Raw genomic sequence first — 14,529 nt, 5'->3', positions numbered from 1 at the left:
AGGAATGATTAACTCATAGTAGCATCAGCATAAAAGTAATAATTGATTGGAAGCATGTCTGCATTAAAAGAAGTCTCAGCTTTTATATCTTCGAGTTACTGTGTCCAAAGCTGTTAGAGGAACGGCTCGTAACCCAAGGCTTTCATGTGCTGCCATCGTGTCAGCATGAAGTTTACACTAAAGCAGTTCATTTTTGAGGTTTGTTTGATGTTATTCTTCTAGCAAAACATAAGAGAGTTACCTTGTCCTGCGGAGAACATCCAAAGCTGCTCAGAAAAGCATATGCACTTGGGTATAAAGCCTGTCTGGCTGCATCCTCATCTTGTGCTCCATCAGCCGCCTCCTGCCTTCGGTGGAGCTGAGCTTTACACAACAGCAGTTCTTGTAAAGGTTTCCAGGCTCACCTGGTCTGTGTCTCCTGTTAATACCCTGCTTAGAAAATGGTTTCTTTAGTTCTCCTTGTTAAAAGTTAATTGTTGATGTGGTTTGGTTTTTTTTTTTACTCTCGATTTGCCAGGGTTTAAATCATTGCAATTGCTGTCTACACTTTGACACTGAACTCTTCAAGTGAATACCTGCATCGGTTCTCTTTCTGCTGTATGCAGAATAAGCCACTAAGCCTTTCATTCCTCCTGGCAATGAGACAGAGTCCTCCAGACATCGATTTGTACGTTAAGGGTTTTTACTGATCTTTATTTGTGAGCCAAGATTCAGTGTTGAGGGGAATTCTAGGGACTTGAATACACACGAATCTTCTCTGGTAGCAAGAACCAGCCTCTGCCACTGCCGCAGAATCTGCAGGTTCAGAAATGAACCTTCCTCGCTCCGCCGTTCCCCTGTGTAATAGCGGTCATTGATTCTTGGCTGGAAGAAGCCCACAGATTTGACAGGCTGTCAGTTCTCCCTCCTGGAGAATGCAAAGGCCAGAAGAGACTCGAGTCAGACTCTTTCATTTGCTCAGTCTTCTCAAAAGGAGAGCCAGAACGGGCTTTGTGGCCTGGAAGACTTCAGTGTTTTCAGGGGTACGGGTGCTGGTACGAATGCTTTGAGGATGTAGGGAAACCCTTCATCTGCCGTGTGAACGTTTTTGTATGCTACTTCCCATAGTAAATAAAATTCCTATTTCTGTTTTAACAGCTCACTAGGTGAAGTCGGTGAACAGTTCATACCCGTCTGTTTTCATGTTGTTATAGGAAAGTAGCACGGATTGAAACAGATCAGCCAGTGCCCATCGGCCAACGTATTTGGTCTTTTATTGTTGGAGGCAGATTAAAGGAACAGCAAATTCAACCTGCAGATGTCGGGGGGGGGGGCAGGTTATCTGAACGAGGCACGTTGAACTGTGATAAGCTGCGTGTAGGTGAGTGCCTAGGTCGGTGTCAGCAGGCATCGCGCTTTAGCACGTGGAGGTGTTTGATCTGGTGGGAGTCCGGGCTCCCGCTGCACACGGGGTCATACGTCTGATCCTGAAAAAATTATTTTTCATCCTACTGTACTGCAGTGAAATAGCTGTATCCAATTTGTCGTTTGTGAGACACCACCGGCAGTAAGATTGTGTTCCATCCGGCTAAAACGCTGTCCTGGGCCTGGCTGGGGGGGAGCTGGTTTTCTTTGTAGCAGCTGGCGCGGGGCCGTGGTTTGGATTTGTGAGCAAACGGTGCTGAGCCGCGTTTGCGCGGGCAGGGCCTGCGCTGATCCTCGCTCGGACCCCGGCGAAGAGCCGGGGGTGGGCTGGGGGCCGGGGGCACCTGTCCGGGCGGCCCCAGCGCCCCGAAGGGGCTTTCGTCCCGTGCCGGGCAGCGCTGGGGAGGCGAGCCGGAGCTGGGCGCTGGCGCTGCGAGGTGAGCCGTCCTGCCTGGGGCCTGGCTGGGCACTGCTCTGCGATGCAGAGGCAATCGCTCCGTTTGTTTTGCTTGCTTTCTTCTTCCACAAACCCCTCACTTCACTCAACTTTGTATTTTCATCAGGACACCCAAGTTTCCGTGCTTCTGCTCTTCCTTTCCTCCGCCCCTGTCGCACTGGGGTGGAGGGGAATGAGCCAGCGGCTGCGTGCTGCCTACCCGGGGTTAAGCCACCACAAAGAATAATATTTTATCCTTTTTTTGTAACACATCACGACCGGGTTCTGCAGCGCTCTCCCAGGCAGGCGACCCCGCTGCTGCTCTGTGTTGCCAAACGCTGTTTTGAACGAACGGCCGCTCGTCAGCACGGCCGAATCCGGCGGGATTTGGAGCGGGGCCGTCCCCGCATCCTCCAGGCTCTCGACCCCCGCCCGGGCGGGTCCCCTGCGGCTCGCCCGGCCCCGGGGCCCGGCCGCTCGCCCCCGGCCCCTCCGCCCTCGCCCCCGGCCCGGAGCCGCGCTGGGGCCCGGCGCTGCCGGAGGGCGCCCCCTGGCGCTCGGCGGGCGCGGCGCTCCCCGGGCCCGGCGGCACCGGTTGCCCGGCGGTCGGTGAAGCGGCGGGCGCGGCGGCGAGGTTAACCTCGGCCCTTGTGTTTCCCCAGGCATCGACAAGGAGAACGTGGAGCTCTCGCCCACCGCCGGACACTCCAACAGCGGGAGGATGCGCCACGGCTCCGCCAGCCAAGTGCAGAAGCAGCGAAGCGCTGGCAGTTTCAAACGTCACAGCATCAAAAAGATTGTGTGACTGTTTCCTTCTAATTCCTTGTTCTTTTGTCCTTTTTTTTTTTTTTTTTGGAAACTGACTGACACCCGCGGGCCTCTCGCGAAGGGCCCTCCACCGGTTGCGATGCTGCACTTAATTTTTAAAGCTCCCATCCTGTCAGCCGTGTTGCCAGATGATCAACTCTTGAAACATTGCCTGACTTTTAATGCCTTCATTTCTTTCCTTCTGTTTTTGATTTAAGCCAGTGTTTCAGAACCGCTCATATAGATCCTGACGGACTTTGCAGCCGAAGGAGGCGTGGAGTTCTCTAACACTGCGGAACCGTGTCTTGTCCAAACACGAAAGCCATTTCCCACAGACAGCCCTGCCTTGCTTCTGTCGCCGGCCTCGGTTCCTTCGCCTCCAAAGGAAAGTGTTCATCCGTAATCCCGTTTGCACACTTTTCAGGGTGGTGGCTTTACGAGCCGGGGGAAGTTACTGTAATCCTGGTGTTAATTCAAACCTGTAAGATTTTTAGCTGTGGACTTTTTTTTACCATACTTAAAAGAAACTTATGATAGCCGCAGTACAGTGAGCTTACCCAGAAGTGGTGGATTAGATTAGATTTCTAGTAATTAGCAATAAATTTGAGAGGACAAGGAGGCTGCAGGAGTCTCTCATTCCCCAGACCATAGCTTCACATACTTGGACTGTATGCGGACCAGACTGGACAAACTGGCTTTTTTCCAAAGCAAATTTTTTTTTTTTTTGCTGTACTTTAACTGCACTAAAAAGGTTGTATAGTGGAAGGAAAACCATCGAGAACTGACCGTTATGCTGTCGTTGTAGCAGTGTTGACAATTCATTGCTTCTTTCTTCCATTTAGCGTATGCTTTAGTTTTGCCCTTCCCAACGATACGCACCTTCGAGAAATTCCTGGCAGAACAACCAGCGGGGTATGGAGGGGAAAATCTCATGAATTAACTTCCCGCTCTGGGAGATGGCGCTTGGCAAAGCTGCTTTTGTGCTGCCCAAGCAGTGACATAAAAACAGCAATGTTTGCTGAAGGTACATGAATTTAAAAATAACTGACACTGTGTCAAATCCAGGTTACGTCCGAACGTTTGCGGTGCAATTCCTGGGATCCGTACAGCCGTCTGCAGTCAAACCTGTCTTGCAGAACTTCCAGGGGGTCTGAGTTTGTAAGGGTTCGTGCTTGGGGGTTACACAAAACTGAAATTGCTGTCACTGTGAAAGACTTGTCAGCTACAGTCGTGTATCCGCGACGGACGACTGTGAGAACATGCTGCTATGTCGATGACGTGTAAAGGCGCGGCGCTGGGTGCTGCGGGCGCTGCCCGGCGTCGTGCAGAGCGTTTGATGCGGGAGGCGAGCGGAGGTTGTGAGAGAGGGGCCGGGCGCCTGGGTGCTGCTGGAGGGCCGAGCGCGTCTCCTGCTGAAGAAGAGTTAAAACTTCCCGGTTTCAGATCCCTGGTGTATGTTAGAAATTAACAAGCTAGAAGTGGCTTTAAAGGAAAAAAAAGTATATCCACTATATAAAGTAAAATCCTCTAGTGCAATTTTGTTAGTGGCTTTCAGTAAATCAAACTCCACAGCTAAATTATTAGAGAATGGTACAATTAAGTGTTCAGATTTTATCGATATAGCTCATAATTCACATGTATCCACGCAGTAACAATGTAACATTTATGTAAATAAAAATACCTTTATTGTATTGATTCATAAAATAACAATTTAATTTCTTTAATTTGTTTACAGTCCTGGAAAAACTATGAACACAAACTTAATATGCAAATAGTTTGCCAAAACAAGAGGAAAACGTAGAATTAGCAGTCTTGAAATAGATAGGTTGGAAAATACGAAGACTTGTGCAATTACCAGATTTGTTTATTCTTGGCTGCGTAGGAGCCGCAGCAGAAGTGCGGTTACGGAAGCGGTGCAGAGCTAGGGGAGGCATCGCGAGGCCGGAGCCGGGGCAGGAACAGAGCAGTGGCTGGCGCCGGGGCCGGAGCTGCTTTGCACGTCAGACTTGGGGAGGCGCGGGGTTAAAAACCGTTCTCATCTCATAATACGTCAGATTGCTGAGAGCCACCGGCAGCATCGCTGCCAGTTGGCGCTTGGTTCCACTGAATCAAGCTGATTCCAGCCCCTTCCGTGCTGCTGAGGACAATGACTTACATTTGTAGGTAGGAGGAAAAAAGAATCTCTTGCAAAGGTAATTTGCTGTTAGGAAAAGACAGCTTTCGGTTGTTTCTCCTACGAGCAGGTTGTCGTTAAACAGAAACAGTCATTCCAAAATCACTACTCAAGCTACCAAATCAGTTTTGTTTGGACTGGGTGCATTTGAGAGCAACTCTTTCAATATTTTGCATTGCCTATAGAAAGAAAAGCGTCCCCAAATTAGAATTAATGCAGTCTTTGAAATCCATATAGTCTGAAATCCAAATGGACAGTGATTAAAATTACCTTTCACGTGAGAACTAGAACTACTCCAGGCTCTCAGTCCCAGCTGAAAAAAACTGATATCGTCATTAAGTAAGTCGACGGAATTTAATTTATTCTGTCTGCTGGAAGGAGGGGGAGTCATTTCATGTTTTCACTGCACGGTTCAGCGAGAGGACCTGAACAGCAGGGGTGTCAAACACGTCAGGTAATGGGGGCTGAGCTTGGGTTAGTTACAGTCGACGGCCAGGGTTTAATTCAGGATCCCGTGCGCCCCGATACGCAGGGAGGGGATCTCCCGGTACCGGTGCTTGGATCGAGGGGAAAACATGGCCTTTCCTTAACGGTTAAACTTCTGTTAGTCATTAGTTGTTCAGTGCCTTACTGTCACAGTCATCGCTTAGCCTGCTCCCCGTAACAGCCACCGCTGTCATTTTGCCTTTTTGTTTTCTTTCTCCCACCCCCCTCGATTTGGTCTCCTCTCCCGTTTTGAATATTCCCCATCCCGCTCCGTTCCCAGTCCGGCCCGCTTCCGTTCTCTCCCCGTCCCGTGCTCCCCTCGCGCTCGTAGCGATCAGCAGGTAGGTGCCGGGGGCGTGGGGGCTTGACACCTGGTCTCACGAGCGGGAGGCAGGTCTCGGAGTTCCGACCTGGAGTCGCTGTGTCAGGCAGCCTGCAGGCTACCGGGCAGCCGCCGCTGCAGCCGCCGAGTCTGTGCACTTTGACGTGGAAACTTAGATTCAGAAAAATCTGATTTTAACATGCGGACCATCTAACTACATCACGGGGACTGTATGTTCGACACCCCTGTTTTAGAACACGTTACCCATTACGCACTAACTACAGTTAAGTACTGTAAAGACGATTAACATTTTGTTTGTGTTTGTATTTTCCCTGACTTAAAGATAACTCCGTAGTATTTGAATAGTGCATAACCTTCCTGTTAATTATGCCAATGTTTCTGCTTTAATGTGCATGAGGTTTCCAAGACCAGGAAACGTTTCAAATAAGTATTGTGGACTGAGCACCTGGGAGCGTTCCCGTGCTCTATTCCTAACCGGGTTGTAGGTTTTAGGGCTTTTTCTGTTTCATTCTAAGGTTAATTTTTTTTTTTCCAAATGTAATGAAGCACGTCTTATTGTTATGCAACGAACTTACCACAGAAAGTCACTTTTAGTGTTGGTCCCACGATTTTTTTTTAATGCAGTATATTCACCTGTAAATAGTTTTTGTGTAAAATTTGACAGAAAAGTATATTTACTACACTGTAAATACATGTGACAATATATTGTATTATTTTGCTTTTTTTGTAAAGCAGTTAGTTGCTGTATATGTATAACATACAAATTTGATTATTCTAGTGTTAGTAACCGTTAACTACTACTACTCCTTCCTGCTGTTGCGTTACGTCATTTAAAAAAAAATGCTGTGTACTATAAACTTACACTGTGTATGATATCTTACTATGTCCATTCGGGCCTCAACTTTGAAAATGTTTCCTTGCTCCACAATCCTGTTCATCTTGTAAGCAAGCGTGCGACAGCTGGCAAGAGCCCCGCTGACGCGCGCGCGGTTGGTAACTGTAGGTAAAATGGTAGAAACCTGGTTTCGGATCATTGTTGTTCACCCCCCGCCCCCCTCATGTATGTACTTTCCCTTTTTTTTGAAGTAAAATGTAAATTCAACCTGCTTCAAGTTGTTGGGAGGTCATTCGCTTGTGCGGCGGGGCGCAGCCGGTGCGTCCGGAAACCCTTCTTCCTCTTCGTCCGGCAGCGAGGTTCGGAGGCGTCCTCTGGGTCTGACCCGAGGGCCTCGCTGCAGCGGGCGCTGGAGCCAGCCCAGGCCCCGGACCCGAAACCCCCCCTTCTCTGGGGAAAATCAGAGTCAGGTTGAAGTCCAGTGGCTCGGGTTCGTCCTTCCAGCCCGGTGCTTCCCTGCGTGCGCGGTCTTGCGCAGTTCTAAGGGCAAAACTGATGGCCTGTGGATAACCGAGGACAGAATTTGGACAGAATAAAGCCCGTTGTCGTGAATTTCATGTCACTTCAATGGGATTATCACAACTGAATAATAAATCCGAATAGTTCTTTTTAAAATGTAAATTTAATATTTTAATAAAACAGCTGCTTGGTCTTTAAAGAACAGTTCAGTATAATTTGTCTATTTGAGCTTTTCTAGCTTAGAAGCTTGAAGTTTCAACTGTCAGGCAACTTTTATGACACATGATTAATCAAACCTATTTTTCTTTTAGGGAAATATATTACTTTCCTATTAAAAACGTGTAAGTACTTCTGTTCTGGCTTTGTGATTCGTAAAAGGATGTAAAAGCGCATTAAAGCGTGACTGCATTGACTTCTTCTGAGACATCTTATTGTTCCTGCATATGAACATATCATTAGGCCTGCTCGGTTGCAGACAGACAGACGGACGGACAGACAGCCGTGCGGGTGTAGGGAGCAGGTGACTCACTGCAGAGCTCCTGGCGCCAGCAGGGATTGCACGGCTGGAAGAGCCGCAGCCTCCGAACTGTTAAATTTCAGGAGCGCGGTTTCTTTACCTTAGAGGAAATGTTCGTTAATGCCGCACCGGGAGCGGCCGCGCTGACGAGCGGGGAGCCACGCAGGAGACGTTCCCTCCACGCCAGGTGCTAAACCACTGCTGCGAAAAACAGCTTTGAAGTTCTTCTTTCGGACAGTTGAGCGCCTCTGCTACTTGAGATCAGAAAACAGACTGTAGCCACAGTGAGGGAATGAAAGGAGGAGGAATTTTATTTATGTCTTTATGCAGTTGGAAAAACTATATTTAGGGGGAAAATTGCACCCTTGGAGCAAGCAGTTCTGTCTTAGGAAATAGCTTCAAAGTCCCTGCCCAGCTGGTGCTGGTGCTGCTAGAATAGTTTACAAAGGAAAAAAAATAAGCAAAGTAAAAATTCAGAACTTTCTTGATGCAGGGGTATAAATTCTGTTCTAGAGTTAAGTAGGGCAAAACGGTCAAGGAGGAGGAGAAAGGAAGTCGTTACTCACGGCAACACAAGTGACCCAAGATGTGAGTGGCTAATCCCGAAATACTAAACTGTCTCTCTGACTGGCACAAATACTCCCAAATACCTCCCACTTGGAAGAACAAGTCTTCACAACATTCATATTTTGGATATCCCAAAAGTTTCATACTAAACTTGCAATTCCCTTAATAGCAGACTTTCTTAAGCATGCTGAAAAACTAACCTGCACAAACACTACAGCTAAAAGCCCTTTCCCAAGGCCGGGGGGACGCTGCCCCGGGGAAGCCCTGGCATCAGTCTTGCGATGATGTGATACCCCTGAACGTCAGCGTCGCTGCTGGGAGCTGCCTCCTCTCGGCTGCCTCGCAGCTCCGGGCAGCTTCAGCAAACGAAGGGACGTAGCTGCCGCGTCTGCCGCAGCGAGCTGCCGCGAGGCTGGGGCGAGGGCTGCGCGTCCCGCGCGCTGCTGCAGCTGCCGGACCCCGGAACGGCGCGGAGCCGCTGTGCGGGTGACCAAGCGCTGCCAGGGCTTCGCTGCTGCTACGGCTACGCAAACCCACGCGCGCGAGGCGGGGCGAGATCTGGTCCCTGACGTCCTACCACAGGACTGAATTCTACAGCAAGTTCGTCACTTCGGTGAGTGTCGGATGCTTTTTATTTTTCTATCCTCCCCTTAGGCCCATCTGTACAGGAAAGGCGGACAGAGAACACGTGAACCAAAATAGATATAATGCGATTGGTCGCTGGGTGTCACAGAACTAAAAACTAAAGCCAACCTCTTGTAGCGTTGAAGAGCGCTACCGACCTTTCCCACTACTAAAGTTCACGATTTATAGGTGTGAATCCTTCGTGTCTTGGAACGCTGGTTTCTTCAGTTGACTGCTGCTATGTTTAACAAGCTCTCAAATGAAAATAAATCCCAGGGTTGTGTGGGTGGAGAATGTAGAATAACATCTCCCATGATGTGACTTGTTAAAACAAGTACGGGTTTGTTCTTCAAAGCAGTAATGAAAAAAAGTCTGATGACTGCATCTTTAGGGATATTCAAACGATAGCGCTATAAATAGCGATGAGTAACTAACTATATGATGTTCAAGAAAATCCCCCTGAACTATTAAATTGTATTTTAATTTTTTTTTCCTCCTAGCATTCTGTCCTTCAGAAAAACTGGAAATATCTGTTCTGTGAAGACACAGGTAAATGAAACGGCCGGGTCCAGAAGAGGTGGATCGGGGACAGGCCTGACTGGGAGCGAGCTTTCCAAGCTCTAGGTTATCAACTCTGCTTCCTGAGGCTGCTTCTGTTTAAGATACAAGATGCCGGGCCGGGGGCAGAGGGTGCCTCTGCCTCACCTGCTCGGGGCTCTGCTCCCTTCCCCCTGATTTGCTTTCTGTGGAGTTCCTCCACTTGCTGGCTGTGCTCCCCAGCTCCTCGCAGTATCAGCCACAGGTTTTTGTCCCCTTCTTGGGGATTCCCTTTCCCTTTACGAACTGCCCCCTACCCCTCCTTGAGCTCGCTGCGAGGCAGCCGTTCTCATTCCTGCGAGGTCTGGGGCGCATTTAGTGCCGATTCAGGCAAGCAGAAGAGGAGGCTTTGGGCTCTCCTCGCAGCGGTAGCACATGCAGAGAGGGCGCAATGACAAGTTCTGCGCAGTGTGAGAGAGACCCACCCAAGTGTCTGTACACAGGCACGACCGAGCACGGGCCAGAGACAGCCCAGAAACAGCGGCTCGGAGCCAAAGAGGCTGGTTCAGAGCAAGGCAAAACATAAAAAGGCTTAAAGGCCCCACAGTACAAACACAAGTGAGGCCACTGGGGCGGCTGAGGCAGCACAACAAAACAAGGGAAGGAATTTCTGCATTTACCCAAACCGCTTAGCATCTAAGTCTCCGTGCAGTAGGGATCAAAGAGCAAAGGCTGCCTCCGTGCTGCTGAATCCCGCTGTATGCCCAATTCCTCACGTGAAGTGAGGCTCACGGAAAGGGGAGAAGAGGCCACCACCACTCCGTGTACTCTGTCCTTCCGAAGGCTGTGCTGGATCTTGTTCTCCAGGGCCGATTCTCCTCTGCTCTCCCTCCAGCCAGGCCCGTCCTTGTTTTTAACTCCTGGTCTCATGCAGTTCCTGAAAGAGGGAAAAATTACTGCTGCTCCCTCCATCAGCTGCAGTGCAGCCAGAGCCACGCTGCTCTGAGGAAGCCCTGCAGAGAGGCAGGTATGGCTCTCGGCAGCTCCCTACCTGCTGTTGGGAGAGGAGGGCTCTGCCGCGGCTGCGGAGCGGGACGCCAGCAGCACCGTAGCGTTTGGCACGACGACGCACCCCTTGCTGCTGACAAAAGCAAGAGAAGAGAGCAGGTACAGACGGATGAAACCAGGCTCGCGCCGAGCGCAAGGAGCCTGCTGTAGCAGCGAGGACTGGATCAAACACCCTGCAAAGCAAGTCAGCCGGTACACCTCTGCTGGCCTTAATTTCCCAGTTCTGTTTGAGATGTTAATGGGTATGCCTGTAATTTACAACAAAGGCACAGATTAAAAAAAGGCAAGAATAAATTGGCCTCGAGGATCCTGACATACCTTACCTGTTCTTTTCTTGTTTTCAGTAATCCTTTTACTTTCATAGAATCATAGAATCGTTAAGGTTGGAAAAGACCCTTAAGATCATCGAGTCCAACCGTTAACCTCTCGCTGCCAAGCCCACCACTAAACCATGTCCTCGAGCACCACGTCTCCATGGCTTTTAAATATCCCCAGGGATGGGGACTCAGCCCCTGCCCTGGGCAGCCTGGGCCAGGGCCCGACAGTGCTTTCAGGGAAGAAATTCTTCCTCATACCCAACCCAACCCTGCCCTGGCGCAGCTTGAGGCCGTTCCCTCTCGTCCCATCGCTCGTTCCTGGGGAGCAGAGACCGACCCCCCCGGCTCCAGCCTCCTTTCAGGCCGTTGCAGAGAGCGATGAGGGCTCCCCTCAGCCTCCTCTTCTCCAGGCTGAGCCCCCCCAGCTCCCCCAGCCGCTCCTCCCCAGCCTTGTGCTCCAGCCCCTGCCCCAGCCTCGCTGCCCTGCTCTGGCCACGCTCCAGCCCCTCCATGGCCGCCTTGGGGTGCGGGGCCCAGCGCTGAGCACAGCGTTCGAGGGGCGGCCTCACCAGTGCCCAGCGCAGGGGCACCATCACCTCCCTGCTCCTGCTGGCCACACTGTTCCTGACACAAGCCAGGGTGCCACTGGCCCTCTTGGCCACCTGGGCACCCTGCTGGCTCATGTCCAGCGGCTGTTGACCAGCACCCCCAGGCCCTTTCCCGCCGGGCAGCTCCCAGCCGCTCCTCCCCACGCCTGCAGCGGTGCCTGGGGTTGCTGTGCCCCCAGGGCAGGACCTGGCCCTGAGCCGTGCTGACCCTCACCCCGGGGCCTGGGCCCATCGCCCCGGCCTGGCCAGGGCCCTCTGCAGAGCCTCCTGCCCCCCAGCAGATCAACACTCCCGCCCGACTGGGTGTCATCTGCAAACTGACTGAGGGTGCCCTCGATCCCCTCGTCCAGATCATCAACGAAGATATTGAACACGAATTTGTATGGTGCAAATTTTTCTTGCTGGGAACATTTGTTTGTTTTTTTAAATCACCATGAAAATTGAACTAGCAGGACAGAAAACTGTTTCCCACTCATGAAAAATTCAGAGACACGAACTGCTTCCGTAAGAAGAACGTGACTTGTCAGACACGGAAGCAGTTGCTCGCTCTGTTAGCAGTGTTTGTTTTATTCGACATCAGTATAATTTTATTATTACTCGACAGAATGTATTTTTCTTTTCACTATAGTAAAGCTTATGGGCTTTGACCGCTGTAAGAGCTCAGCTACGCTCTGCGCACTGAGCAAGATTCTGGTTTCGTCCAGAGAGCTTGAAGTGTTTATAGTCGCCATGTGTCTGAGACAGGCTGTCGTTGTGACCTTGGACAAATCTCTTAACATCTTACGATCAGGCATCATAAACGCCTGAATTGCCCAACTGTAACAGCCGAGGACGGCCGCCAGTTGGCGGAATTCTTAACAGACAAACTTCGAGGTCTTCAGATTAAAGACATTAAAAGGGCAAAGTCTTAGCATTGTTGTATTTTTTCCACTTCACATGTGGTGCAATTTGTAGTCTTTAAGCAGATATTTATTATTAATTCCTGACTGCGCTAAACAAAAATAATGAGGCAAATCAGGAACCTTTCACAGAAAAACACTTTCACAAATTAGTACTTTAGGAAGGGCAATCCCGCTCAAACACAATTCTGTGATTTTTCTAAGTTACTCATTTACACTCTCTAATGTACTGACTGCTTGCTGCATACATGTGTAAATAAACAACCGAGCAGGTTTAACTCCGGCCAGCCTGGTTAGTTAGGCCAATAAAACTACCCTGGTGTCCTGCTGTTAAGGTGTTTACAACAGGAGGTTTCCTGCATCATTACCTAGCGTGCAGCATGCTGTTTACGGCCAGGCACGCTCACAGGAACGGAAAAGGCTCTGCAGAATGAAAGACTTGGTTACTGGAAAAAGGAAGGAGACTAATTTTGGAGTAATCTATTACTTCTAGATGAAAAGGAAGATCAGTCTTTCACAGGTACGCAGGCTGCAAGGAGACGGATGCTTTCCTACACTGCTGCAGCTCCCACTGGGTACCACCAGGAATTACTCTGGTTTATAGTCTCACTTCTCCTTGCTCTGCTCTTCCCTGCCACCTCTTCTTGCCCCAAAGCACACCTGCATGAGCCATCTCTCCCTGCCCTATTTCTTCCCTCTGACTTTGCCTCTGAGTTTCCAAATGATAAAAAAGGAGCCCAAGTTGTTCTGTTGGGCAATCCAGAGCCGTCGCTGTTACCACAAAGACGGGCCCAGTGACAAACCAAGAAGTTTCCTCTCCGTTGCACACAACGCAGAACCAAATCCTGAAAAAACCTGCAGGTACAGCAGTGTCCCGGGGGCCACCCCAGTGCCCAGATGCAGCAGGTACCCTCTGATTTGCAGCAGAAGTGAATACAGCGCCAGGCTGCACGGGAAGAAGGACCCAGAAAAACCTGACTCCTGTGACTCCGTGCCTTTGCACGCAACCGTGCTGGATTATCTGGAGAGGGAATACGCGACTCCCAAACTGCTCTTCCCACACAGACCCAGCGCGGAGGCCAAACTCCTCCCCTCCCGGGTGTTACGGTGTCATTAACACAGACGTTAACAACGATCCCCCATAAGGGTCAGCGCAGAACTTTTCCCAAGGCATGGCTGCTCCTCAGATTGCTCCGGCCACACCCCAAATCCTTTTCCTCTTTCATACCAGGCTGCTGTGCAAACTCCCAAGCTCCTTAGAATAACTACGAGTATTTCCCACAGTCTCCTCCAAGTGACTTGCCCAGAGCTGTCCTGAAAACTACCGTCAAACAAGCCCCTATGTCCCAAAGAGCGCTCCAGCAATGACAAGCCCTGCTTTTCTACTGTGTACCCCCCCCCACAAAGCCTCAGCGATTCCTTGGGACACAGAAGTCATGTACACACCTTATTTTCTTTAAGGATGAATAAAAGCTCTGGGGAGAAATGTCACAAGTATTTAACAATAAAATGAAAACAAAAGTCTCCATTAATTCCACCTTTGTGCTACTGCAGCTAAACAGTAACCGTGCCTGAACAGCTTTTCATTTCTCATTCTGGTTCGGCCTTGGCAGACGGCAGCTCCGATCCCGCGCTGCCGCGGCTGCTAGCTAATACGTTTGCTTACTGCCTAACGTTTCATCACCAGCTACGCGTTTGCAGCATCTGTCTAAAACTTTGTCTAAAGCACAGATTCACCTGTGTTTACGTGTTTGAACAGCACGGGGGAAGCCAGCAGTGCCTGGCTGTGTTAGGAGACAAGCTTTGGCTCCGGGGCCGAGGTGAGCCTGGCGATCCCAGCAGAGAACAGGCCGAGCAGTCGGAGCGGACGAGGGTGCTCAGATGCAGCCTTTGGGAACTGTGAGAGGAAAGAGGCGCAGGGAGCCTTTCCGAGCCCTTTGAAGAGGTGAATCAGGCACCCAAGGACTGGCCGAAGCAGCAGACGAGGCAGGTCCTGCCGGTAGGAGCAGGCAGCAGCCGCGGGGCAAAGCGCCGCGCCGGGGCGGGCGGCTGCGGGAGGGCAGGCAGCGCTCGCCGGGCCGGAGGGGGACCCGCGGGGCCGCGCCAGGCCAGCAAGTGGGAAACCCTCCATTACAGCAGCTGCCGGGCTGCCGGCAGCGGCCCGGGCCGCCGCCTGGGGATGAGGGGCACCACAGGAGCCGGCCCAGCCGCCGCCAGGGCTGAGGGGGCTCTGGGCGGCACCTCTCTGCGCTAAGTCCCCGCGAGTACCGGGCGCGGAAGGGGCGGGGAGGCCGCACTCGCTCCCTCAGCCGCGGCAACGAGAGCAAACGCAAACGCCGAGGGCCGCCGCGCCGCGCCGCTGCCCTGAGGTAACGGCGGCGGGGGAGGC

At 51.1% G+C, this 14,529-nt stretch overlaps 1 protein-coding gene and 1 long non-coding RNA gene across 12 annotated transcripts in view; one reads left to right on the top strand and one right to left on the bottom strand.

The window, feature by feature from the left end:
* Window positions 1-6,697, top strand: part of NF1 (neurofibromin 1) — a 110,419-nt gene extending 103,722 nt beyond the window's left edge. For 2 of the 4 annotated variants that reach the window (XM_082328206.1, XM_082328202.1), the window contains one exon: window positions 2,503-6,696. In XM_082328206.1, the coding sequence (XP_082184332.1) occupies window positions 2,503-2,645 (143 nt within the window). In that variant the 3' untranslated portion in view covers window positions 2,646-6,696. Of the gene's footprint in view, window positions 1-2,502 lie in introns of all 4 variants that reach the window. The other 2 variants (XM_082328207.1, XM_082328205.1) reach the window with 2 other exon arrangements.
* Window positions 2,664-14,515, bottom strand: LOC309598082. Of its 8 annotated transcripts, none has more exons than XR_014229929.1 (5): window positions 13,878-14,515; window positions 10,300-10,389; window positions 7,621-10,185; window positions 5,091-7,044; window positions 2,664-4,999 (listed from the first exon to the last, which is right to left on the bottom strand). It is a non-coding gene; the product is annotated as an uncharacterized lncRNA (long non-coding RNA). The 8 variants fall into 8 exon arrangements; XR_014229930.1 differs by having other exon boundaries at window positions 2,664-5,785; window positions 6,225-7,044; XR_014229931.1 differs by having other exon boundaries at window positions 2,664-6,282; window positions 6,512-7,044.
* Between the last annotated feature and the right edge of the window lie 14 nt (window positions 14,516-14,529).

This window comes from Platalea leucorodia (genome assembly GCF_965183815.1).
Source record: "Platalea leucorodia genome assembly, chromosome: 16".
NCBI lineage: Eukaryota > Metazoa > Chordata > Aves > Pelecaniformes > Threskiornithidae > Platalea > Platalea leucorodia.
Note: the sequence above shows the minus strand (reverse complement) of the source record. Positions and strands in the feature narration are given on the sequence as shown.